We start from the raw sequence: 27,733 nt of genomic DNA on the forward strand, positions 1-27,733 counted from the left end.
TGCCCAAAGCACTCTCTGGTATGAAGCAAGATATAAGATTGATACATTTCCTTTTCAGGCCACTAAGGTACCGTTTAATTCACTCCAGCAATAACTAAATAGGAACCTACTTTTAGAAGACACCAAAAGCAGCATGCTGCTAATTTATTGCCACATCTATTAAAGCTCCAGAGAGAATCTGACTCGCTAGATTTTAAATATAGTTGAGATGTTATGATGATGTTTCCTGATTTAAGCCCTTCATAAATTTGATAAAATGATTACAGGACCTGTTGTCACTTCATTCTTGCCCTATCTCCAATCACTCTGCTGCCTTCATTAATTCAGAATAAAATATTACAAGACATTAATGTAGCAATTGGAGATAGGAGGTCTTCATTTTTATAGCCTCAATATGAAGTCTTACTTAAAGATGCTGAAGTCTTTACTGGAATAGAAAAAAAATCTCCTCATCTCATGTAAGCCCTTAATAACCTCCTGGGGTAGTTACTGATGAGTAACATAAGGCTCAGAGATGTTAAGTGGCTTGCCCAAGAACACTGCAAGAAATTACCAGAACCAAAACACAAGCCCGGGTCTTACTGCTCCAAGTATAGGGCTCTTTCTAGTATAGTCTCTAATCTTCTGGAGATTCTCTTAAAACAGTTTCTTTACTGTTTGTAGTGAAAGGCATAATTGACAATATGACCTTGAAAGGCGTAATTGACAATATGCAAAGGAACAAACAAAAATTGTGGCATCCCCCATCACTGTATCTCAGTATTTTTAGCTTTTCACTTCACAGTCATTATTTGGTGTTTTCTTACAGAAAGCAACAGACCACTGCAACAGAAACTATCCTTAGATGGGAACCCCAAACCTACACATGGAACAACAGAGAGGTCAGATGGCCTACAGTGGTCAGCTGAGCAGCCTTGTACCCCAAGCAAGCCTAAGGCAAAAACATCTCCTGTTAAGTCCAATGTCCCTGCAGCTCATCTCGAAATAAAGCCAGATGAGTTGGCAAAGAAAAGAGGTAAAGTGATTTCTTTTGCACAAATGGTTGAACATATTTTACACACACAGAAAAGTGACCAAATGACAAAATTTTTCAAAAGGTGCTGCTTAGTGAAGAGAGATGCAAATGAATTTGCGTGTATTTCTGTGACCCACTTAGGTAGATGTGGCTCCTTCCATCTTAATCAAAGTTCTTGAATGTTTAAGTGGGAACTACAGTCACTTTAAACCAGATGCCATCAAGTTGACTCCAACTCATAGAGTCCCTGGGTGGTGCAAACGTTGCACACGCTTGGCTGCTAAGCGTAAGGTTGGAAGTTTGAGTTCACCCAGAGCTGCCGTGATCTACTTGTGAAACATCAGCCATTGAAAACTCTATGGAGCACGGTTCTACTCACACATGTAGGGTCACCGTGAGTAAGAGTCGACTCGATGGAAGCTGGTTTTACTTAGGGTTACGTTCCTTTCTGCTACCCCTGTGTGGCTATTCTTCTTTTTGTAGGAACAGATAAACTTGCACCACTAATACCTTCTACCTTGCTATCTAATACAGGACCTCTTTCAGAAATATGAATTCTGAAAGGGCCTAGTATTTGTTAAGGACAAATCCTTAAGTTGCACTGAGTGAAGATGAGTTTAGAGGCTGTTATGTCACCTTCAGATACGATCTTCCTGTGTAAATTCAGCTCTGTGTTCGAAATTTCAGACATCATAACACTGAAAGAGGGTTTAGCGTTGGGCATGTTCTATTTTTGTAATTGTTTGAGCTTTGGGATCCTTTATACATAACCAGCATTAAAAATAAAGGGGCTAAATCACTTTCTTTCTGAGTCCCAAAGGTTAAATAATATTCTTCTCATTCAGCCTCAATTGTATCTGATTTCCTTGGCTTTGGTTTGATGGACTTTCTCACTTCCCTTGAGGGAAAACTTTTTCCGTTCTTCCAAGAAACATGGTCTTGTTGGGATAAATACAACTTGCCTATTTGCTCTGCACTATCTGTAAGCCCTGCTGACAGTTTCAGGAAATCAGGCAAGGTTGGCACCCACAGAGCTGCCTTAAGTGCTGCTGCTATAATTACAGGCCTGGCTGAGGGCCGGTGGGGCCAGAGCCAGGGCACCTACACTGATGCCCCACCCTCTGTCTAGCTCAGCTGTACCTCTCCCACTCTTTGTGTCATTTTCCTCTCCCAAAGCCCTGATAGTTTTTAACCACGCAGAGCGATGTATATAGAGCAAGCCAACAGCACAATCTGTCTTTAATAGAACGTAACAATCAAAGCCTCTTGGTAGAGAGCAAAGGAGACAAGTGTGCCCCAAACAGCCAAGCCAGAGAGGGCCACAGGGGAATCACCCACTCTGGGTTAAAAAAAACTTTGTGTTATAAACATCCTCTTGACAGACGTTTTTTTCCCCCATTGAAAGGCAAAAACAAAATCACTTTTTTGGTGAGTCAGTTGCTCTGTTTTGTTGTTTTGCTCGCAAGTAAAAAAGATAAAGTGCTAGATTTAACAATTTTTTTCCTTGACATTAATTTTAGGCCCAAATATTGAGAAATCAGTGAAGGATTTGCAACGCTGCACTGTTTCCCTAACTAGATACCGTGTCATGATCAAAGAAGAAGTGGATAATTCGGTGAAGAAGATCAAAGCTGCCTTTGCTGAGTTACACAACTGGTGAGTAATTTGACTTAGGAGCTATAAATTTATGGTGCTTGAGCTGTTCCTATAGGTAAAAGCATCAGATGAAGAACGTTTATTTAATGCATAAACACTACAGAACAACTCTCCGGCAGATTTTTTAAAGCCCTGCAGACAGAAGCATCTATCTTGGGAGTAAAAAAGAAGAGAAAGTGTTCGAATAAGAAGAAACCTTATTCACATAATTCATTGAAGTTTGACGTTGGCCTATAAGTATGTGAATGATGTAGAACAAAACCTCAACAAAAGATAAAACCTCAACAAGTGGTATTTTTGACAAGTCCCTGGAAGGTTAATACTGTGCATGCTAAGAAAACAAAATCTTTTCCAGCGATATCATCATAAAATAAGAAAAGCTTCCTTAACAAGACTCAGAAACATCTTACGTAAGTTTAGTGATAGAGTCCCATTTTGCGTTTTTTTTTTTTTTTTTAAGACTAGAATTAAGAAATAATACATGAATGTGGTTTTGGTCCTGCCCTGAGCTGCAGCTGATTTGCATGGTAGACATGTCTTTGAATCGCATACATTTGCTCATGTCCACAATTGGAATGAAATATCTGTTAGTAAAGGTTAAGTTACTGACAGTAGAAACATGTTCTCAGTATTCAGTCAGGACTCTTCAGCTTCAGCCGGCAGAAACCCAAGTCACATTAGCTAAAAGACAAAAGGGAATTCATTGACTGGTGTAAATAAAAATTCCAGGAGAAGATTCCTTCAGGCAAATTTGGTTTTAAGCCCCAGTTACGTCACCAGAACTCAGTTTCTCTCTTCTTCCCTCTCTCGCTCCCTAGCTCCCCTTGCTTTCTTGGTGTCACCCATAGTGTCCTAGTTCATTTTATTCTTGGCTTCATTCTTAGGCCCTATTGCTCTATGTGGCAGCAAAAATGACCCCTGGCAGCTCCAGGCTTGCATGATCCTTAGTCCCTTTGGTTCGAGGGAGAGCTTTGTTGCCAGTAGTTTCAACAAAAGTCCAAGGGCAGATTCCCTTTGGCTGGGTTGAGTTTTGTATCTGTCCCTAAACCAATCACTGTGGCTAGAGGTTTGGAGTCATGTGCCTGCCACAGAGTTAGGAGTGAGATGAACATCACCTGAGCCCCACAGACTGAGAGTTGAAGAGCAGTGGTTCCCTAGAGGAAAATTAAGGTGCTAACATCAAAAGGGAAACCCTGATAGCATAGTGGTTAAGAGCTAAGGCTGCTAACAAAAAGGTCGGCAGTTCGCATCCACCAGGCGCTCCTTGGAAACCCTATGGGGCAGTTCTCCTCTATCCTGTAGGGTCGCTATGCCTCAGAATCAACTTGACAGCAGAGAGCTTTAACATCGAAAGAAAGGAGGAAGATATAGGACAAAGAAAACACATGTCCACAATGCCCAGGCTCGTGTAACATATCTATATCTCATTGCATCCCCATGACTCTGGAATTTGACCATATATTCTGCCTGTTTTTCATATGCAGAGTCCTTACTTTGACACACAATGTGCTTTTTATTAGAAAAAACTGATCATGGAGTTGTGTAAATCTAAGAATTAAGCCTAGCACTAACCAAATCTAAAATTCATGAATTTTAAACCATCTGCTACATATAAGATTCCAAGGGTATAGAACAAACCAAGGACTGGAAAGAAAATCATCTCTTTCAGTTATCATTTGGCCTTTCTTAAGGCCCCCAGAGGTGAAGAATCATTGACTCTTCCCCTACCACACATATATGCACCAGTCACGGTATCTGGACCTTAATAGAACTCTTCTCCTATTAATCAGATTGTAACCTAATTAATTGTTCAAACCAAACTCTAAAAATATGTTTGAAAGTACTTAGAGAAGTATCTTAGTTTTGTAGTGCTGTCATAACAAAATTAGTACAAGTGGGTGGCTTTAAAGAACAGCCATTTATTTTCTCACATATCAGGAGGCTAGAAGTCTGAATCCAGGGTTTCACCTCTACAGGAAGGCCCTTTTTTGTCCCTTTCAGCTTCTGATACCCAGACCCCAGTGCCGTCGAGTCCATTATAGCAGCTTCTGACAGCTGCTAGCAATCCGTGGTGTTCCTGGCTCGTAGATGCATCTGCCTCCTCTGTCACATGGCATGTGACTTCCCCCTGTATGTGTCTTTCCCAGTCTGTTTTTCTTTATGAGACCACTCAGAAAGGATTAGGTTTAGGACCCACCCTACTATGGTATGGCCACATTAGCATAACAAAAGAAAACCTATTTGCAAGCAGGGTCATAAACACAGATACAAGGGTTAGGACTATCTTTTTAGGAAATCCATTGCATAACAAGAAGGTAAAGATGTTATACAAATGAAAGGTGTTAGTATTGTTGGTGTTCTTTGTCTAAATTTTTATAGTTACGTAACTTTTCTAATCTATCCTGAATTAAGTTACCGTTTTTTTTTAGTACTTATAAACACACCCAACTTCAGCCCTGTCCTCTAGACCTGGGACAGCAAACGTTTTCTATACAGGGCCAGCTAGTAAATATCTCAGGCGTTGTGGGCCATACAGTCTCTGTGCAACTGCTCAGCTCAGCGGCTGTAGCTTGAAAGCAGCAATAAACATACAAAAAGGCAGGGGGCCAGATGTGGCTCTCAGGGGTCATAGCTTTCCAGTCCCTGTCTAGATGCATTAGTTAGCTGCTCGGAGAAGACCACTCTATCTTGTTCTTTCTTGTGGCATTTTAGAATAAACTCTTACTCCAAGGTCCCTGTATGATACCTTCCATTTGAATGATTCACACACTAATTGACAAAGTGTAGCCATGACCTCAAGTTACCTCTGTGCCCCAGCTGCTCTGAGTACTTTTATTTTTATGTTTTTATTCCCCAGTAAAATGAACATCACATGGGTCATGAGACATCTTGAAATTTATAACAGATTCTTTGAGTGTTTCTTCAGTCCTCAACGGCTGAAAGCATGGGGCCAGGAAACTCGGCACCCAAGGAAGTTGTATATCTTTTGCTCTGCCCATAATTCCATTGTGTTTTAAAAGGGTGGGGAGGATCACTTCTGAATGAGTTCTGCCAAGCAGTACTGCAGTTTAAAAGTCACCTACTTGGCAAAATGGAACTTTGCCTCCAAAATAAAGGAGAAAAATATTTAGGTCAACCATTTTCTGTGTGCTATTGCTTTGAGTAAATGCCAGCACTTGTTTTCTAAACTATCCTTTAATAAAATAATTGCATAAGTATTAGCTTAAAAATAAAATGCAGGTACTGTTTCTCAACCACTTACATGTATTTCTGCCAAATGGAAACACTATGCCAGTGTTCAGAGTAAGCCTACAACCCCACCAACATTGTGACTGACGTACTTGAATAAACCCCATTTTTTCTAGCAGGGAGAAAAGGATGAATTTTTGGGATTGTGGTGTTCTTGAAAATATCAGGTAGCTTACAAGTTTTAAAAAATGAAACTTATTGGTGGTGAAATATGAATGTAGTCCATTTAATATAATTATGACCTCAGGCTTACATTGGAAGACACATCCAGATTTGGAGGATGTAGAACAAGTCCTGGGAGCCCTGGTGATGCAGTCAGTGGTTAAGAGTTCAGGCTGCTAACCGAAAGGTTGGCAGTTTGAACCCACGAGCCGCTCCTTGGAAACCCTGTGGGGCTATTCTGCTCTGTCCTGTAGGGTGGCTATGAGTCAGAATCGACTCAAATGGCAATGGGTTTATTTCTTTGGGGTGGAACAAGTCCTGTGGGGAATTCCAAAGAGAGAGCTAGCCCTGAGACAGATGTTAAAGCATCTGGTGTATAAGCAACACGGACATATGTGTGCCAGTCCTAGCTCGTTCTTGCTTCTCCTCACTTTGGGCCATTCAGTTCTCTCAGCCCCAAAGTACTTAACAGGCATTGGATGTACCTTAGAAATAAATGGAAACCTTAAGCAATTCTAAATATTCACTTTGCTACCAAAGTGCCAGCATGAGGTGAGCCCTGCCTGACCACGTTCCTTAAAAAATACTGCTGGGTTCATGGGAGAATTCAGATGTTTGCACGTGCTCTGTCCCAAGCAAGCACACATCAGGGAGAAATGGACTACATGCTTCTCCTTCCCACCTGGGCTGTGAAGAATACCTTGTTCAATACAGTTATTGAAGGAAGCCATTAAGTAGGTAAAATATAAAATCAGAGTTGGCATTTAACCAGGACACAGTTACACTGGTCTAAGTAACCGTAACATAGAACATTCTCATTTTCCCAGAAAGAGTATGGGACTTGGGAGGGGAACAAAGATGATATAATTCTCTCACAATACATCTTAACAGAAAATAAATTTTGCAACGTGAGCATCTGTGTGGAAAGTCACATCAGGAACTAACGAGAAACAGCTGGTTTCTTCTCTATATGATTGGCCCCCTACCACAACTGGAAAATATTCATCCTTTGGAATCATAGCTGCCAGATTTAATTGCTTTGTGTACAAACTATTCTAGCTTCTCATCACAAGTCTGTGTGTGTGTCCAAGTTGATTGTGAAGGCTTAAAATGAGCAATGAAACATTATATTAAAAAAAACATGGAGAAAGGAGAATACTTGATCGTCCTGCCATATGCTGGGGGAGAAAGTATTCCAAAATAGAGCTGTAAAAATTCTGTTAAGTGCTGTTGTCAATTTAGCATCTAATTAGGAGTAGTCTTAGAAAAAATGGAAGACAGTCATGAGCCAATGGAGGAGAGAGTATACTGGGGGCAGGGCGTGGGGGCCCACAGTTGCAGAGAACAGGGGCTGGTGGGGGAGCAGTAGTTTTAGGGTTTCCAAGGAGTGGCTTGTAGATTTGTTCTTTCAGACAGGAAAGGGAAATCAGATAAAGCACGTGTCCTGTATAAAGGGACCGGACATGTTCCTATACCTCATTTTTATTTTTTCCTAAAGCAGTGCCTATTCTAGCCCAAAAAGAATTTGGAAAGGTCAAGGGTTTCAGCTCCCCCATCCCAACCTCTGCTCACTTCCCCTTTCTCTGTCTGCTTCCTTCCATCTTGGAGTTTCCTCCCCCACTGCAAAGACTATGAACTTCATGCTGCCCCCCTGCAGGCCAGGGGCACTCCTGTAACCCTTAACTTTTTCTCTTCTTAGCTGTTGAAACTCAATGTCCTGTGTCACTGATAACCTCATCCTTTTGATGACGATGTGTCCTCCCTCCCAGAGTGACATATCTACATGCCATCATATTAACAAATGCACTTTTGAGACTCTCTCCCCAGCCAAAGAAATGAGTATAAAAGTGAGAATTTCAGGCAGAAGAAAAAGCAGTTTTGAGATAGGTATATCTTCTTCCCAACCAAACCCACTGGCATCAAGTCGATCCTGACTTATAGCAAACCTATAGGACAGAGAACTGCCCCATAGGGTTTCCAAGGCTGTAAATCTTTACGGAAGCAGACTGCCACGTCTTTCTCTTGCAGAGCAGCTGGGGGGTTAGAACTTGTGTGGTGGGAGCTTGGTTAGCAGCTGAATGCTTTTAACTGCTGGGCCACCAGGACTCTCTTCTTCTGTCATCCCTCAGGTCATACACTAACTAGGGCCTCGATTACGGCACTGAAGCCCTACAGGTAGCCAAGCAAAACCACACACAGATCATCAATGTGGTTGGCGGGTGGTCCCAAACACAGAGTAGGTGTCGTCATTGTGACATTTTAAACTTTGTGTCCTTTTTCTGGAATATAAGCTTGAGAAAGCCTTCCAAATGGGAAGTTGCCAGTGGAGCCGTCGCATTTCAGAACAGTTTTTGTGCTAATCTTCCCATGTGCCCAGTTTGCTGCTCCTTGGATGCCCAGATAACGTAAAATTGTTCGAGCACATGTCCTTGGAACCACTTTTAGTCTGAGTCCAAATAAGACCAATTTTATTGACTTTTTCAGGCTTATGAAATGTAGCAGGATTCTCTCCTCACTGTTGGTTTGTTTTTTGCCCCCACATTCCCTAAGATTTTAGCTGCTTTTGTGAGTTGCCTGGCTTTCCAGACAATGCTAAAAAGTCAAGCTTTGTTTGCCCTTTTGGGCTTTTTTTCTTCTCGTTTGTGAATAACTTAACATTGTCTGAAAGATGATGCCTGTAAATTAACATTTACTTCTCTCCATACCAAAGTATATGTGTGTGCGCCATAATTAAAATAACTTAGAGCTTTGTGATCATCCCTGCCCAAGTCCTCCTCCCTCCCCTAGACATATTGATTTACCTGGGAGAAAGATGTGACAGTCTCTTCGGTAAAGATTACCGCCTTGGGACAGCTGTACTCTGTCCTGTAGAGTCTCTGTGAGTCAGAATCAACGCGACGGCAGTGGGTTTGGGTTTTTTGTTATTGTTGAGAGTGATCTCAACAATAGGGATTTTTAAGGAACCTCAGTTCTGTTGTGAATCTGTGGTTGGAGACCACTGGTTGAGAGTCTTACAAAGGGAGTGATTTGTCTGAGGCTTGAGCAATAGTTCTCAGTGGGATGATTTTGTCCCCAGGGACATTTGGCATGTCTGGAAATATTTTTAGTTGTCACAACTGAGGAGAAGGGAGTACTATAGACATCTACTGAGTAGAGGCCAGAGGTGCTTGTAAACGCCCTACAGTGCACAGGACAGTCTCCATAACAAAGAATTATCCAGCTCAAAATGTCAGTAGTGCCAAGGATGAGAAAGCCTGGGCGACAGGAAGAGTGAGAGGAAGAATGTGTCTGCTGTATCTCCTTGAAGGAAAGACGGTGTCACCCTCCTTTGCAACACCCCAGAGTCTCTGCCCCCACCCAGTTCCCCTCACATCCCACCACTGGAGACAGGAGGGAAGGGATTTCATTTCCAATCATTTACATACCTAAAAGACACACTATAATGCCTTCCCTTTTTGTATCAGCACAGTAGGAAAATCATTCTCTCATACTGCCTGAAACATCAACCTTCTAGCTACACATTTTAAAGGTCAGATTACGCTTGTGTCTCCTTGAGACCAGAAAAACAATTATATTGAAGTATCGAAAATTTAGGGCTTTGCTTTTTTGCCTATTTTTCGTTATAGAATTCAACTCAGCCCTTAGGAATAAAATGGAAAAATTAAGAACTGAAGGTTGTAGCTAACAATAGGCAGTCACTTTCGTTAACCATTCTGTGGCCTCTTGTCTTTTTCTCATTTTGCAATAAAAGCAGATATCACAGTGGGGACCAGGATTAGGACGAAGGTCTGAGGCATGTAAGGATAAGTACAGTAGGGCATTGTTCCATTAAGAGTCTGGGGAGTTATTATTTTTCCTTGGCTTCAGCCAAGCAGCAGTATTACTTGATGTTCCCTGACATGCACAGCATATGTTCGAATTTTCTAATGCTGATGACATGCTCAAGTTTGCCAACCCTTTTGCTATTTAAGCTGAATGAAATCAGAAGGCCTTTTTCTATATCTTATGGTGCAAAAAAAAAAAAAAATTTTTTTTTTTTTTTTTATGGTGCAGTGTTGTTTGAACCAATAGTGTTGTTGACTGTTTAACTACCCTCCTTGATCAGAAGATTTATTGGCATTGTGGAGCTATATATACTTTGATAGGAGCATGGGGAAGATATGCATTAGGTGAAGCAAATCTTAGAATCAGACATGTGTCACAGAATAAATGCTGTGACAACAAGCAAACTTGGTGTCTGAGTTCGGTCACATGGAGGATGTTGATAGAATCATGGGTAATGGGTAGAGGTTCCAGTGTAAAAACAACGTGGCCGAAATAGTAAACATTCCTAGTATATACACTAGAACCAAATCATCTGGAATGGTGTAGCTATGATGCTTTTCTCAGTGCCATTCAACAAGGGATGTTTGTAATGGGATCACCAGTAGGAGAGCTGACGTTAGGAGCCTTTTCAGCTGCTCAGCACTGTCATATGATCATTTTATAAAGACTTCAGTTTCCTATTAAAATACCAGGAATGTGTTAAACCATTACTATGTTTTACCAGCTCCTTAGACTAAATAGCTAATGAATATGAAATCAAGGGTTTTTTTTTTTAATAGTATTTTTAAGAAAGTTAATGAAAGGTCCCTATATCCTTGTGCTCTGAAAATGAATACAATGTTGCCATTTATCAAAACCCGTACAAACAAGACTTTCCTGACTAATAATCCCTTTCCTTCTCATTAAATGGTTTTTCTGAGTGCCCCCCTGCTTGTGACTTGTAGAAAGCACTAGACAAAGGAAATTAAATAAACTTGTTCCTGCCCTCTACCCCCAATATCTAAGAGAATGCCAGCATATTGAAAGCACACAGGATGGTGATGAACATACACCTACAGAGGCTATCAGGAGCCCATAATAGAAGAGGCTAATAAATATATTTATGCCTCAGGAGAGCCATATGTGGATGGTTTTTTGCTCGCCTAGCTGACAGACTGCCCAAAATGGCTCCTTTTCCTTACTGTGCACCAGTCTAATAAACAGAAATAAGCTCCAGGATCCGTCCTGAAATTGTGAAAAGGGCAAATACCATATAACACAGAGAAACTCAAGGTTCCAGTGACTTTGTGACTAACGCAAGTCCCTGTGGTACAGTGTATTTCAAATCCTGCCTCCACACATTGCTGCATTTGAGAATAAGTGTCATTCTAAATAGGTGTAGCTCGCTCTTTGGTGGTGAAACTTCTCTTTTCCTATTTCCTTTCCTCCCTGAGGTTTTTCTCTGCATTAGATGTTTCCCCAGGGCTACTGCAAGGACTGAATGAATCTGTTGACATGAAGGAAGAGCAGCTTGATAAATACCAAAAGTACAGAACTGGCCTTTTCAGTTCTGGTACAGTCCCCCGGAAACCAGCATAAATAGCACCTTGTATTAATAGCCTTGCTGAGCTACACGTGTGGATTACCTCCATACATTATACCTGTCGCACACCTAGCATCAGAAGGCAGCTCTCTTTCACTGCAGCCTTCTCTGGGGAATAATAGACCCACAATAAGAGCTGGAGGACAAGAAGTTGATTCTGACTTCAGCTTAAAATCTGAAAAGATTTCTCAATCTTTTCAGCAAATGAAGGCTACTAACCAGCCAGCCTGGTAACATGCTTCTGAAAAGGAACGGTTCATTTTCATCATAGAGTAGAAGTACAAAAAGGATTTAAGCAAATTGTTCTATCCATACATTTCCACAGGAAGAGTATGTATCATTTTAGGTGTGTATTTTTTTTATTTATGGTATAATCCATTTTCACTAGGAAAATAAGATAAATTTGTTCTTAGATACTATATAAGCTAAAAGGTGAGATATCCTATATCAGAATTTCAGAATGGGTCCTGGAGCATATTTGTATTTATTAGATTGGTAAAAAGAGTCTTTTTGGACAATTTGGCAGCCAAGACAACAACAAATCGTATACCTGAAGTCAGTACAATAGAATTTCTTCCTATGTATGTTACATCATTCTTCCAGTGACTCTAAACCCTTGGTTCTTGCTAGGCCATGTTCTAATAAAAATCACGTTATCCAAGGTTTGTTAACTACTTAATTAGGCAGCATGAGATGCAGAAGTAGAACAGGGTATAAATCTCATCTCCACACATTCGAGCTCTGAAACTGGTTGAGTTTCTTCTATTGAACTATAAAACAAGGGGACTGCTATCACTTTCTAGGGTTTTTGTGAAGATTCATGTACAAGATAATGCATTTACCAGATCATTCTAGAAAATATCTAGCCTTGCCCATGGTAGATGTTCAGCAAAGGTTGGTTCTTTTCTGTTCCATATGAATATTTAGTACTTAAGGAAAATTTTTTAGGAAAAAAACATTTAGGAGAAATGCTTTTCCTCTGACCAAGACACTGAGGAGAAGTTACCCTTCAATTTTTTGTTTATTCGGCATGTAGTAGATCTCAGCCCTGAGATACAAATATTCCATCCGTTGATGAGTAGAGAAGGCCAGGGGCCCCCGATTCTGCATGGCCACCATTGCCTCCAAAACGTCCTTCCTTCTCCTTTCAGACCTTTCCATGCTTTCCTCTACCTTTCTGTTCTCTTCTTCTTTCATCTATCCAGTAGATAGAGGAATGTGTGCCAAACCAGTGCTTCTCCAACTTTGCAATGCATGAGGAGCATCTGAGTGCCTTCCCAAAGACTCTGCTACTGTGGGTGTGGGGTGGAGCCCAGGAATCTGCATTTAATGAGTACAGTGGGCACCAATGTAAGTGGTCTGAGGACCACAATTGAGGAAGCGCTGCTAAAAACACCAGAAAAAGTTGCTGTTCAGTTGATTCTGACTCACGGCAGCCCCATGTGTGTCAGAGTAGAACTGTGCTTCTTAGGGTTTTCAGTGGCTGATTTTTTCAGTAGATCACCAGGCGTTGCTTCCGCAGTGCCTCTGGGTAGACTCAAACCTCCAACCTTTCAGTTAGTAACGGAGCACATTAACCATTTGCCCCAGCCAGGGGCTCCACTGCTAAAAACATAGTGAGGGATAAAAGATGGTCTCTTTCCTGGAAAAGCCCAAGGTCTAAGGTGCGCAGGTGGAAACAAGTAGTGTAATGCAGGGTGGCAAATACTATACGAGGAGTATGTTAAGGAAGGCACAGTCAACTCTGGCTAGGTAGGAAAGGGCCCACCACAGAGGCAACGTTTGAGCTGATTCTTACAGGTTGACTATGAATTTACTAGACAGAGAAGGGAAAAAGAGGGTCCCATGCAGACGACGCAGAGGAACCAGAAGCACAGGCGATCGTCATGTGTCCTAGGACCAGCACATTCCCTGAGTCTCGCTCCGTCAGTAAGAGAATTTTGACACGTTCCTCCGGAATCAGAAAATTTATTTATAAATTCTGTATGTGTGCCATTGTTAATCTATATACTAAAGATGAGAAAAGTCTGCTTTTTAATGAAAAGCGAGTTCATGGAGTTTAATAGCTTATTTGTGCCCCCCACTTTGGAAACCACTGGGCTCGGGCAAGGACTTACTGAGGAGAGTGGCAGAACATGAGACTGGAGGTACCCAGTGGTGAAGAGCTTTATGGCCCAAAGCAGGAAGTGCACATTCCTTCTCTGCCTCCTCTCTAGAGAGCCGAGGAATTCTGGAACCACTAGGAGCAAAAAACAGTCAAGGCTAGGCCAGGCTACCTTGGATTGGATGTGGGCTAGCATGTTTGTAACTTCTTGTGTCACATCTGTCTCTTCCAGTTTCTGTTCCTCAGTTCTTGGTGTTCAGCAACAATGATGGCTCCTGCACAGGCCCTCCCTCCACTCTTCCCTCTGCCCCCCCGCCCCCAAAAAAAAACCCTGAAAGGAAATACAACAGTGTTGGGAGTGATTGGCTGTATTTTGAGTCTGAGACAGAGATTTTGCCATATTTTGAAAATTACTTTGTTTTTATCCTACTTTCTCTGTTTTCCAGTTGGTTTTTAATGAGGATGTAGAATAAAGTAAAAATGTAAAGAAGAATGTTAACTTTGTTCCTTAAATGGCTCCCTTGTGCGACGAGAAAATTAACATCCACAGACAGAGCAGTTTGCTTTCTCTCCCATAGGTGTAGCTTTTCTAAAAAACAGGGGTGGTCAATCATATCATTTTTATGACCATGGAAAGAAAAATACTGTTACCTTCCCTGAATAGTGATTTCCATGGAAAGAAACAAAACTAAGCAGTATTTAGCAAAGATAAGAACTTAGATTGTTAAGCAAAGTCATATATGAGATTCTAAATGGAGGCATATGGGGAATGTAGATTGTACCACTGAACATATGAAGTTGTGGGAATTGTAGAATTTATAGGATCATTGCAGCTCAGATGTCATTTTTAAAATTCCAAGAACTAAAGGAAATCCCTGTTTTTTTAATAGGCTGTGTATTTTATAAGAACTCCAGGATTTTATAAGTGTTGGGAGTTGGTGCTTGTGCTAAATCTGCATGTGTCCCCTTTTGGAAATGCACCTCAAATGGTCTGACAAAGTACTTACTCATTAATTGTGGCTTCGAGTCATTGTAAGGTTCCAATTTAAATAACGCAGACTAAGAGATAGTAACAGGTTATCTCTGATTTAAAAAAAAAAGGAATAAAATGAGCTCCACCTGATCAGCAAACAGAGCGCTGTTGCTGACATTCAGTGATGGCTGGGGGGTTTTACTCTGCATGTGGAATGGGATTCAGGCTTAAGGCACTGCTTCTTCATTTCCCTGACAGTCATCATTGTTGGCAACTTTTCAAAGGTTTGTGATGCACCACAGTCTGTGCTGTAGACACATCTGTTGGGTTTTGAATGTTTACCACATATCAATGTGTGGTATTCAAGACATCTTCAGGAAGTTCAGTTTGTCACCACTGCTTAAAAAAAAAAATTTTTTTTTTTTTTTTACTGCTACGTTCAGGAAAAAGAATTCCATTTATTATTTTTTCTGGTTATAAAAAGAATGCTGCCTTAAAAAAAAAAAAGGAATGTAGCTTGTAAAACCTAAATGCAAAAAAAGCACAGAGTCAAATGTAGAATAAAATTCAAATTCCTAAAAAAAGGACAGCCCTACTGGAATGATAGAAACTAGAGGAACCCGTAAGACTATAGCCCTAAGATACCCTTTGAACTTAGAACTGAAGTTATTTCTGGAGCCATTTAGCCAAATAATAGATTGGCTTATAAAATTTACAGTATCATCCATGAGTAAGGTACTCCCTTAAACAGTCAACAAATGGTCAACACTTACCCAGAAGCAAAGATAAGAAGGGGAACGGAAGCTAGATCAATGGAAACAGAACAAACAGAATGGAAATAGTGAGAACGCTGACACATTGTAAAAATTGTAACCAGTGGTACAGAACAATTTGTATAAAACTTGTTAAATGGGAATCTAATTTGCTGTGTAAACTTTCACCTCAAACACAATAAAATATTATTTTAAAAGATGTACAAAGTGGAAGATGGCAGACCCAGGAATGCCATCACTGTGGCAAAAAAAAAAAAAGACCACAGCCAACGATTTGATAATGAGCCCAGGGTTAACTTGCAACTGTGGGAGTGGAGAGTATAGTAGGAAAATGGTTTCTCAGGTAGACTGTAGAGGACTTAATTGTGTGGAAAGCGAAGGAGTCATGGAAACTCGGGAGAGGTGACCCCAGTAACCAGAGTTCAGGGTCCAGGAGGCTGAAAGGTGGAGACCAGAGTGGAGAAGGGAAGGAGCAGGCACCAGCGGCATGTGAGTTCAGTGTGCAGCTGTCATAGGTGTTAGGGCTGCAGGTCCTCCTGAACCTGGGAGTACAGACCCACACACAGGTCCAGAAGCCTTGTGCATTTGTGCCTGTCAAGCCAAGGACAGATGCTTTGCTGCCGTAGTTGAGAAATTGGTGAGCTGAAACCCTAGACTAGTTTTGTCCTGGGCCCAAGAATTCCTGGTAGTAGTACCTCGGGAGCTGGACTAGAAGTGGTACCCATAGTAACAGTACATTACGCCTTAGTGTATAAAGGAAGTTTCGTACACCTGCACCTAGGAGAAGGGACACAGATGCTAAAACACTTGGGCCATACAGACAGCGTCTTCCATCGGTGCTAGCTAGCAAAGGGCAAACATAACTCTCCAGCTCAAGGCTCCTCGTAGCAGCCACCAGACACCAGCAGACTGGCAGGAGCTCAGCCGACATTCCCTGATGCACTAATAAGGAGCAGAGGCCACACGAGGGGGAACTGGTTTTCCATTATTTTTCCTTTAATGAAGGAAATAAAAATACTTTATACTGGGAAGCCTGGCTTTATGGCTTATCTCATTGCATGCTTTATACTACTCGATAGAAGCCAGGAAGGCTGAAACATTACATTAGCAGCCATTAGCATCCATTCTTCCCACCAATCTCTACATTCTCTCTATAGTCGGCTGGGGGACATGAGGTTTTCTTCAGCCTGCTCATCCTGCCTGTCCCTCTCCAGCCTTGTTTCCTCCTGATGTTCCTACCTGCTTCATTTTGCGAAAGGAAGCTCAGACTTGAAGGATTTTATTCACTAGAAGGTCCTGAAGCAGAATTGTCTGATCCGACGGTCCCAGGCGATTTCTGCCATCACAGTCTCCCTAAGGAAAACTCATCAGAGATGGACCATGGCCTAGTTTTAACTCTTTAATCTGTGTTAGTCTGGCTGCTGTTGAAGATTTATTTCTTAAATTGCCTTTGAAATTCTGCTTTAATTCCTTAGTATCCCCCAGCAAGTTCTGTGGCTGCCCCCCTCATAATGTTCTTTCTATTTATGAAGAACGCTAGATGTGACTTGGCTCATCCGAGCTTCCAAATCAAGCAGTTTTGTCATTGGCGTCTTGGTCTTCACATTTCTGGGAAGAGCCTTTCTCAGAGCTGAAATCGACCAGTCTGATTCTACGGAAGTGCCTTTCAGGTTCTTTCTATTACTGTTGTTAGTCCTGTACGGAAAAGGAATGAAGAGTGTGGAAACATTTTTATAAAATGACACTTTACCTGTGTGATTACCTATATAATAAACTGTAAAGGCTTTGCCATGGTAATCTCCTTCTCCTTACACCTTATTGCTTAGATAATAAAAGCTTTTTTTTATGGCAACAAAATCAAATTTTACTGTCCAGGCAGTTTAGATAAAACGATAAGATGTGTATTTTAGAAGGCTAAAGGGCACGTCCAAAACATGTGAGGTCAGCATGAGTTTTATGTGACTGTTGATGTGGAATGAGTTTGATGTATCTTAACCCTGATGTTCTTCAGAGTGCTCTCCCCACGCACTGAGAGAACTTGTAGTGGCCAGTGAAAAGCCAATTAAAGAGTTCTGTGTTTCTGTCCCTGGGTGGTACGACAGTTAATGCATTTGACTGCTAACTGAAAGATTGGAGATTTGAGCCCACCCAGAGAGGCACCTTGGAAGAAAAGCCTGGTGATCCACTTCTAAAAAGTCAGCCACTGAAAACCCTATGTAGCACAGTTCTACCCTGACATACATAAGGTCATCACAAGTTGGCAGTGAGTCAATGGCAGCTGGTTTTATGTATTTCTGTCAAGTAGAGAGGGTCACTGTTGAAAAGCAAAAGCATTCAAACTGGGCTTTAAACCAGTTTATTCCGGGTTTAATTCCTGCTGAGAATTTGCGTGTCTAAAAAAACATTCCCAGGAAGTTATACATAAGAATCACCTGGGGATCTTGTTAAAATGTAGATTCTCATTCAGTATATCTGGGGGACTCATTAGAAATGCAGATTCTCAGCAGGAGTTGGAACTGTACAGGACTCAGTTTGAAACCCTGTGTTCAAAACCTAGAATTGCAAGTGATTAGTGGGGAAAAATACAAATTTCAGCAATAATTTATGACCTCTCCAATATGCAAGCAGAATCATCAATTTACCTATTTTGATTCTGAGCCAAACCCTATGTGTTTGGTGAATATAGTTACACTTTTATTCATAAGCTATTTCTCAAATAATTAGATTCCATCAGTTATCAAAATTATGTAAGTTTTGCATAAACACAATTTATATGCAAGCACTATAATACACCAACTAAGAAGTTTCATTATTGTTATGCCTTAGAAAAATGAATGTTATCCACTCTTACATTTACTGCTATGGAGGAGTTCTTTTGTTCAGCAGCCCAGAGTGGTCTAAGATTGTAAAATTGAACAGAAGTTTTTTGCAACTTGGAGCTTTCGAAGTGATGACTGAGTGGAGAATATGAAGGGAGTCTCGGAGTTAATTAAATGTTGAAGAGTGTTGTCTTCCAGACAGAGGGAAGGGCTATACTTCGGCCCTGTGGCTGGAAGAGAGCAGGGCCCATAGCCCCTGGGGTGTTACAAAGCTTGTTCTTGTTGTAGTTGTGTGCTGTTCAGTTGATTCCAACTCATAGTGACCTTATGTGACAGAGTAGAACTACGCCATAGAGTTTTCTAGGCTCTCATCTTAACGGGAGCAGATCACCAGGTCTTTTCTCCCATGGAACCACTGGGTGGGCTCAAACCACCAACCTTTCAGTTATCAGCCAAGTGCTTAAATGTTGTGCCACCAGGGTTCCTTGTTGTGAAGTATTTTGAGATCATTCTTTTTTTTTTTTTTAATGTGCTTAGCACACAGTAAGCATTCAAGAAACGTTAATTATTATCAGCTCTTGTTTTGAGGCAACTTAGGGCTGATACCTGTCTACACAGATGTACCTTAAAAGCAAGTATATGCTCTTTGCTCCTTCCTCAGTGGAACTTGGCCCATGAAACTATCTCTGATTCTTCTGTGACTCATCAGCTCTCTAAAGGAAGCTCAGAACTGAAGGACTTTATCTACTAGATGGTCAAGCAAAATTGTCTTGTCCGATGGTCCCAGGTGGTTTCTCTCACCAGTCTCTCAAAGGACCGCCCTCCTATCCTCCATAGCTGATAAGGCCATACCAGCATTTTGGCCAAACCCTGTCCTTTTCCATCCAGAGGAGCTATTTTTCAGCAAGCAGCACTTCAGAGAGTGACTCTTAGTACCTCCAAGAAGATACAATAGGACTTGCAGATGGCACGGATGAAATTTCTCATTAGGCTGCATGTGACACCAGGCCTCAAGGGCATTTAGAAGATTCCAGATACTGTCTTTCCTCTTTGATCCTTCATTCGGTCTGGCCCTCAGCTTGACATGATGCCAGCTCCTCGCTGTCTGACAACCTGATGCCAGCCTTTACTATTTCATCCTCCACACCCACTTTCCAGGGTTATTCTACTCTCCAACAAGCCTGTCTCCTTGAGAGCAAAATCCAAGGAATCTCAGGTCCAGGTGGTTAAGATTCTTAAGGGAGAATCAGTGTTCTTTACTGAGGCTGGCACCTGATCTTGGTTTGCATCAGATTTAGCATCAGTTCAGAGCAGAGCCCTGACTCAGCAAAGAGTCACTGGCTTGCCTTCATGCACATGCATTTTGAAAGCACGATCATACACAGCAGTGCATGAATTACTGTGATGCTTGAGGACGATCTTTTGTTGAAATACCGAGAAGAATGGAAGCATGGTTTGATGCCAGCATCACAAGCTTTTTCCACATCCTCAAGTGTGCATTAAGCAGATTGACAGTTTATTGTGTATAACCTTCATCCCTCTTGTTGCTAACCCAGAGGGTATGAACTAACAATCGTATGAATATCCAGCTTTGTTTAATATGCGTTAGACCTGAGGATATATATTATACCCCAGCTGTCTATTGTAAACTCTCTGGGTACATTATTATATTAAATTTAATCAACAGAAATTTTATCATGATCTGGTAGCTGGTAAAGAAATTAGCAAAGGCCCCTTCCCACACCATTCTCCCCACCCAGCACACACAAACACACAGGCTGCAGGATTCTCAACTCCAGGGCCTATGGCCTTGTAAATGAATAATTTCTTGTACAAGAATAAGCACAAAGCTGGTTCTTATGAGGAGGAAGTTAAAGGTGTCCCAAATATCCAACTTTTCCAAACTGCTGTACCACTCCATTATCTCTAACATCACCTACTCCTCCTCCCCTCAGTACTCTCCCTCCTATTTTTGGGTTCCATAATTTGCTCATCATCTCACAAAACTCATGAACCATTATCAAGGAAATGGAACACACAGCTGTGGAGGCTGGCAAGTCCCAAATCCATGGGTCGGGTGTAGTCTTCTCCTGACTCAGGCGACCTCAGGGGCTGATGAACCCAAATCGGCAGGCCAGATGACAGGCTACTAGCTCACAAGGCTGTGGAAGCTGGTGAATCCCATTATCTGCAGGTCAGATGGCTGGCCCCTGGCTTAAGTCCCAAGAACCAGAGGTCAGACAATGACTAGCCAGATGTAGGATCCAGATGCACAGAGAGAGCGATCCCTGCCAGAGCACTCACTTCTATACATTGGATGCAGGCTACACCACAGGGAAGGGTGTGACTTGAGTAATGGTAGGACTTGAGTCACACCTTCCTGCAAGGCTGTGACTGAAGATACACCCCACACTAATCCTGCCTCATTAACACATAGAGATTAGGATTTACAACACATAAAAATTGAGGTTAATTACATCAGATCACAATACTGGGAATCATGGCCTAGCCAAGCCAACAGACAACACCAACTACCACACCTCGTTAGGGTTCCATACACCGTATTTCCATGGTCTCATCCAGTCATCATGTGGGAATCATGAAGACTGTGGCTTGCAGGGCCATATTAAGTGATTCACAGCACCGCACCTTGTTTGGGGTGGGCTGGGGAGTAGGGACTGAAGATACCCAGAGACTCTTCTCCTCAGGGCCCTTCACTGTATGGGACTGCCCTGTGTTGGCTTCTTCCTCATCCACTGGGAAGCTGAAGACATGCCAACCTTGTGTTACCTGCAAGCAGTTCCTTTAGTTGCATGCTTAAAACCTGGGGACTCTGTGTAGGAGCTGTCCAGTTGCTTGGCAGAGGAGGGGGCCTAATTTCTTCTTTTCTTCACCATTTTCTTCCCCCTCTTCCTGTTCTTTCCTTTTTCCCCAATATGTTTCCTCATGTTCTTCCTCTCAGCTATCCCAAAATGAATGTCATTCCTGCCACAGAGTGGCAGGAATCTTTGTCTTTTTTAACCACTGTTGTATTGCCAGCCCACAAACCATTGTTTGGCACGTGGCAGAAAACAGTAAATATTCATTGAATGAATGAATGTTCTGTCCATATTCCCATTTTAGCCCTCTCTGTGATATATTCCCATTCAGCCATCGCAAGCCTTGTTCAACCCCGCTTCCCTCTGTTGGTGAAGAGAATGGAATACAGGGTTACCTTCAGGCCTCATATGACCTATAGCTCCATCACCATGTAACCCAGAAGTCAGCTGGGCTCTCCCAGCCCCTTAAGCTCCAAATAAAGTGTCTTGGCCAAGTACCAAGGCCAAAGCCCACTCCAGTTTTACCAGTTTGGGGGTTGGGGGAGGTGTTAACATTTTGATGTTCACTTTGCCTTCAAGATGTTGCCTCCTCACAACTCTTCAGCTATTCAGTTTTGCCTTGATGCAGGTGTGAAATATAGTCCCTTCCATAGTTGCCATGTGTGTGTAGCCACACATATTCAAACCGTTCATACCAGACACACTAGATTTATGAAGATCTGGATATCCCAGGAAAGGCTCACACCATACACCTCACGGCACACAACTTACGATAGCTTATCAGCATTCTAGCTTCTGGAAGTTCTTTGTTCCCCCCACCACTGGCGATTTCTCCCAGGCTGTTCACCCTCCACAGCCCCCAACCTTTCTAACTCAGCTCTTCCCTCCCCTCACCTCCCCTCCCTCCCTTTCCCTCTCTTCTTTTTTCTCTTCTCCCCTCTCCCCTCCTCTCCTGTCCCATGCCCTTCCCTCTTCTCCCCTCCCCTCTCTTTCCCTTTCATTCTCTTCTCTTCCTTTCCCTTTTCTTCCCCTCCCTTCTCCTTCTTTGTATTAGGTATCATTGAGTCAGTTCCAACTCATAGCCACCCTATGTACAACAGAATGAAACACTGCCCAGTCCTGTACCATCCTCACAATCATTGCTATGTTTGAGCTCATTGTTGCAGTGACTGTGCCAGTCCATCCTATTGAAGGTCTTCCTTTTTTGCTGACCCTCAAAGTGTCCTTCTCCAGGGACTGGTTCCTAACATGTCCAAAGTACGTGAGATGAAGTCTCACCATCCTCACTTCTGAGGAGTACTCTGGCTGTACTTCTTCCAAGACAGATTTGTTCATTCTTCTGGCAGTCCATGGTATATTCAGTATTATTCGCCAGCACCATAATTCAAAGGCATCAATTCTTCTTCACCCTTCCTTATTCATTGTCCAGTTTTTGCATGCATATAAGGTGATTAAAAACACCATGGCTTGGGTCAGGTGCACCTTAGTCCTCAAAGCATTTCTTCAGGAAGAGTAGTTACCTGTATATTTGTAGCTGGCCTCCTGATACCCAAGGCTCTAGGTTCTTACTTTGTCTCCCAAACAGCTTACCATTAGCCTTTGTTTTGCTAAGATGGAACTGCCTTCTCAATGAAAGTTGCAAAAAATTATCTGTTTGCCTCTATTATAGCGCCATTCGTGAACTTGGCAGGGCAGCCAAGTATACCTTGTCATTACAGGAGCACAAATCTATTAACTCAACCCAGCATTTAATGCAGTTAACAAGTATATGTTCATTTATGCCTAGATTATCCCTGGAAAGATATGCAAGAGACTGGTAACAGTAGAGACCTTCAGGGAGGGAACCTGAGTAAATTGAGACACAGAAGGGATAAAGACTTCCTTCCTTCTCACCATTACCTTTTTGCATCACATATTCCCTATATTTAAAACACATTGATATGCTGGTTACACTAAAGTGATTATATCCAGTGACTTTAAGCCATACTGCGTCACGGGAATAGCTGATGTCGTCTGTGGTTGATGGATTAGGCTTAGTGCCCAGTTCTGAAGAATTTGCCATTCACCATACATGTCAGTTCTTTCCGCTAGGATTTCCTGGTTGGACGGAGCTGAGCTCCTCAGCACACGGTGTACCAAAGGCCTTACTCTCCAAGTGCTTAGGTTACGTCATCATCTGATTGATGCGCCCCAAAACTACTGTAGATAGATCCCAGAAACCACTTGTTTGTTACCTTGGTAAATAATACAAAATCCTCAAGAGGAAATAAATTGTCAGCATACTTTAAATTTTAAAAGTAAACACACCGTGATTTTTAGAAAAAATAAATCTGATGGAACAATCTGAGTAGTAAAAAGGATGATAACTGCAGTGGCTGAAGCACGTCAAATATGAGTTCATAATTAAAATTACAAACAAGCAAGCAGGTAAATCTCCTTGGTCACCTTTGGAGGATGCTAAGGAATCCACTGTTATTTTGAAAACTGATAAATAAAAGCAGAGAAATCCGGCATTTATCCTGCCTTACCTAAACAATCTGTACTTCTGGATAACCAAATAGGACATAAGGGAACATTTCTCTTTATGGAAGAATTCCAGGAAATAAATGAAGAAAGAGTGTTAGAATTATAATATTCCCATTTTGCAGTCCCTATTGATTTATTGAATCTGGTCAATGTTCACCAGTGCTAATATAAAAAAAGAGAGGTATCTTGTATTTCCTATAAACATGTTATTAGATATAGAAACATGATTAGATTCAGGTTTGATTTTTTTTTTTTTTCGGGAGGAATACTTTATAAGTGTGTTGTGTTGTGTCATTATGTGTCTCCCGATGGAAATACACGATATAAAGTCTACCTCCTGAGAAGAAAAATCAAACCTGAATCTAACCGCATTTCCATATCTGACAGCAAATTTATAGGAAATATAAAGAAATGGTTTAAATAATACTATGGAGATGCAATCAACAAAATCCACACTGGGAACACCTGCTTTCTTTAACAAATAAATGGCAAAAGTTAAAAAAAAAAAAAAAAAAAGTGAGAGTGAGAGAGATAGAAAGAAACCTATAAATTAAAAGAGATATAAGAGACATGTCAACCAATTGCAATATCAAAAAAAGTAACATTTTAGAGGTTATAATACTACTGCGGTTATGTTAAAAAAAAATCCTTCACTTTTAGAGATACATATTGAAATATATATGGATGAAATGAAAATAAAAAGGGTATCTGATACATATGCTTGTGTATACGTAGAGAAAATGTGAAAGGATATTTAAGAGATGTGTAATCATGCATTGCTTCTGGAAAGGGGAACTGAAGAACTAGGGGTCAAGGTGGGAGAAAGACAAACTTTTGGACAGATAATTGTTTGTTTTATGTGGATTTTACCTTTTAAAAAAACTAACCAAAAAATAAGTGAAATAAAATGGTGGGGAAAAAAAAGTTAATTTGAGCCTTGAAATACTTATTTGGGGGAACCAAACTAGTTGCCATCCAGGCAATTCCAACTCATGGCGACCCCACGTATGTCAGAGTAGAACTGTGCTCCATAGGGCTTTCAGTGGCGGATTTTTCAGAAGTCAGTTGCCAGGATTTTCTTCCGAGACACCTGTGGGTGGACTCGAACTTCTAACCTTTTGGTTAGCAGCCGAGCAGTAACTGTTTGCGTATACAGCATGGAGGAGGATTGGCCCAGACCATATTTCTCAGAGTATGAACCTAGGATCATCTGCATCAGAACTAGGCCCACCTCATGTCCTCCCAGGCAGAATCTTTGAGGGTGGAGCACAAAGATGTCTGAGAACTACAGGCCTTTAATGACCTAAGTGCAAGCTTTTCAAATCTTCATTATTTTGTTTTGTAACTTTGAGGTTTGTGGGGCAAAAATACTCTCAAATTTAAATTCAAACAGCACAACTCTGAAAGTCTGAAAGACTTTTTTTGGATTTGCTGACAATGATTTAATCAGCAGATGTCACTGTGTAATACTTGGTGCAGCCCTTCCATGTTGCCTCAATTTTGGAAAGGCAAAGTATGCTGCTGGCATTGTAGCGTAGAAATATTTATGGTAATTTTGCATTATGCTTAATGAAAATAATTTTTCTTTTACTTCCACTGCTTATTAAAAGTTTATCTTTGATTAAGCATTCTTTGCTTTTGTTTTTGTTTTTCCTTCCTAGCATCATTGACAAAGAAGTTTCATTAATGGCAGAAATGGATAAAGTTAAAGAAGAAGCTAGTAAGTAGACACGTAGTTGATTAAAAAAAAAAAAAAAAAAACCCCATTGCCGTAGAGTTGAGTTCAACTCGTAGAAACCCTATAGAACGCAGTAGAACTGCGCCATAGGGTTTCCAAGGCTATAATCTTTACAGGGAGCCCTGGTGGTGCAACGGTTAAGAGCTGGGCTGCTAACCAAAAGGTGGAAAGTGTGAATCCACCAGTTGCTCCTTGGAAGCCATACGGGGCAGTTCTCCTCTGTCCTGTAGGGTTGCTACAAGTCAGAAGTGACTCAGTGGCAACAAGTTTGGGTTTTTTTTTAATCTTTACAAAGCAGCCTGCCACGTCTTTCTCCCGTGCAGTTAGTGGCTGGTGGGTTCAAACTGCCAGCCTTTTGGTTAGCAGCTGAGTGCTTAACCACTGTGCTACCAGGGGCCCTTACTTGTTTGATTAACCCAAAAACTAAACCCACTGCCACGAAGTCGATTCTAACTCACAGCAACCCCACAGGGTTTCCAAGGCTGTAAGTCTCTACAAAAGCAGACTGCCACATCTCTCTCCCACAGAGCCACTGGTGGTTTGGGTTAGCAGCCGAGTGCTTTCACCACTGCACCACCAGGATTCCTTGTGGACCTCCTAAGCAAATGCAATCCATAGGTCAGGCTGACCATGACATTGGATTCTGAGCAGGGTCCTAAAATTCATCCTGAAGTCCTGGCTTACGAGCTTTGTGATCTTAGGCAAGTTACTTATTAGCCCCTGGAAACCTCATGTGGCAAAAGGACATGGTACATCCACCCCATAGGATGGCATGGCCAGCAGAATAAAAAACCAAACCCACTGCCGTCAGGCAACAGTAAATAGTAGGAGTCATTTAAATTTTTTTGAAGTTCAAGAGGACATGAAGGATTACTTGTAGTTAATTGGAAACCCTCGTGGCGTAGTGGTTAACTGCTACAGCTAACCAAAAGATCAGCAGTTTGAATCCGCTGGGCGCTCCTTGGAAACTCTATGGGGCAGTTCTGCTCTGTCCTGTAGGGTCGCTATGAGTCAGAATCGACTCGATGGCAGTGGGTTTGGTTTTGTTTTTTTAATAGTTAATTAGGTTTTAAATTTAATATTAAATTTTAAAACAAATTTTCAAGCCTTTTTGACTTATAAATCCTGCTATACTGTTTATACAGTTATTCTCACTTGTTCTTTTGAAAGTTCAACCAATTCAAGTTTACCAAATTAAATTCCCCTAAAAACTTAGTCCCATTTTTAAACTTACTTAAATTCCCCTTAACTTTCTGAACTACGTTTATAAATTTAATATACCTGACTTTTTTCAAGTACTTCAGATGACTGTGAAAAGGCAAGGTGACAAACATAATAAGCAAAATATTTCTAAACTTTTAAACAACACTTTGAGGAGTTTTAACTCAAATTTAGAGATATACTAAATCAAGTTTTCTTAAACCACTTAATTCTGTTTACAAACTTAGTCAAATTCACTGATACCAACTTAAAATCACAAAAGAAAGCCAATTACACATTTTAAATTGAAACCACAAATCAGATTGCTTAATGCACCAAATATTCTGTTTAACCAATGAGCATGCTCAGATTATCTTGACCATTGCAAACCTTTTCCTAAATTTAGCACAAAGTATTAATACTTTGGGTTTGATTTATTTTATTATCTTTATGTATATTTCAAAACCTTTCAGGTGTGAAAAAGTTACCCACTAAGTTTCATCATCCACATAGGCTGAGGTTCAAGGGTTGGAAATTTCAGTTGAGGGAAGATTACGGAGTCGGATTTAACACCAAGCCGCTGGAGTTCTACCAGAGCCACAAGCAGACATGCCGAACCCTTTCTTACTGTTGAATTCAGTCTGCTGTGTCAGTGGAAACCCTAAGGCCATATGTTTCAGTTGGGAATCTTTATTGCCTGGGCATTTAAAATTCTTTATTCTTAACCACGTCTTATCTTGTGAGTTGGGTACATGGCAGTCTGCGGCCTTAGCCAGGTCACAGCGAAATGCCTCTGCCTTTGACTTCAGTGACTCTCTTTTTACCAGGATCAAAAATCAGGCCAGATTCTTCATTCTTTTCATATTTTTCTTATCTGGCTCTGGGTCAAAGCACATAGTCATTTTATAAAAAATACTTATCGTTGCACAATTTTATAAATAATTTTAAACAACATTTTAGAATCTAAAATATGGCAAGTTTTCTTAAATGCAACTAAACGTCACCCAGGGTTAAACTGGGGAATGTTTAGGTAGTTATTTGGATATGAAATTCTTATATTCTTAGGAAATTGGTTGATTTTTTCAGTAAAAGAGGGCTATAAACATGACTTGGGATTTTCCCTGTTTCTCAGGTAGAGCTTATTTTTTCTTTTCAGGTTCATGGCCTGATCATAAACATGCTAACTGTCAGCACAGACCAAAACAGAAAGTTACCAGCACATTACTTTCTCAGAGGCTAACACAAGACCTCGGGTTTCACACGCTCATTATTCTGCCTTGGAACAATCATAT

The 27,733-nt window shown here is 41.2% G+C and overlaps 1 protein-coding gene across 6 annotated transcripts in view; it reads left to right on the forward strand.

Moving 5' to 3' along the window:
- The window catches only part of SPATS2L (spermatogenesis associated serine rich 2 like), a 187,888-nt gene that overhangs the window by 144,019 nt on the left and 16,136 nt on the right, over positions 1-27,733 (forward strand). For 5 of the 6 annotated variants that reach the window (XM_049887772.1, XM_049887771.1, XM_049887776.1 and 2 more), the window contains 3 exons: positions 809-1,015; positions 2,536-2,671; positions 25,165-25,223. In XM_049887772.1, the coding sequence (XP_049743729.1) occupies positions 809-1,015; positions 2,536-2,671; positions 25,165-25,223 (402 nt within the window). The remainder of the gene's footprint in view (positions 1-808; positions 1,016-2,535; positions 2,672-25,164; positions 25,224-27,733) is intronic. The other variant, XM_049887774.1, reaches the window with a different exon arrangement.

The sequence above is a fragment of the Elephas maximus genome, chromosome 6 (genome assembly GCF_024166365.1).
Source record: "Elephas maximus indicus isolate mEleMax1 chromosome 6, mEleMax1 primary haplotype, whole genome shotgun sequence".
In the NCBI taxonomy this organism is placed as follows: domain Eukaryota; kingdom Metazoa; phylum Chordata; class Mammalia; order Proboscidea; family Elephantidae; genus Elephas; species Elephas maximus.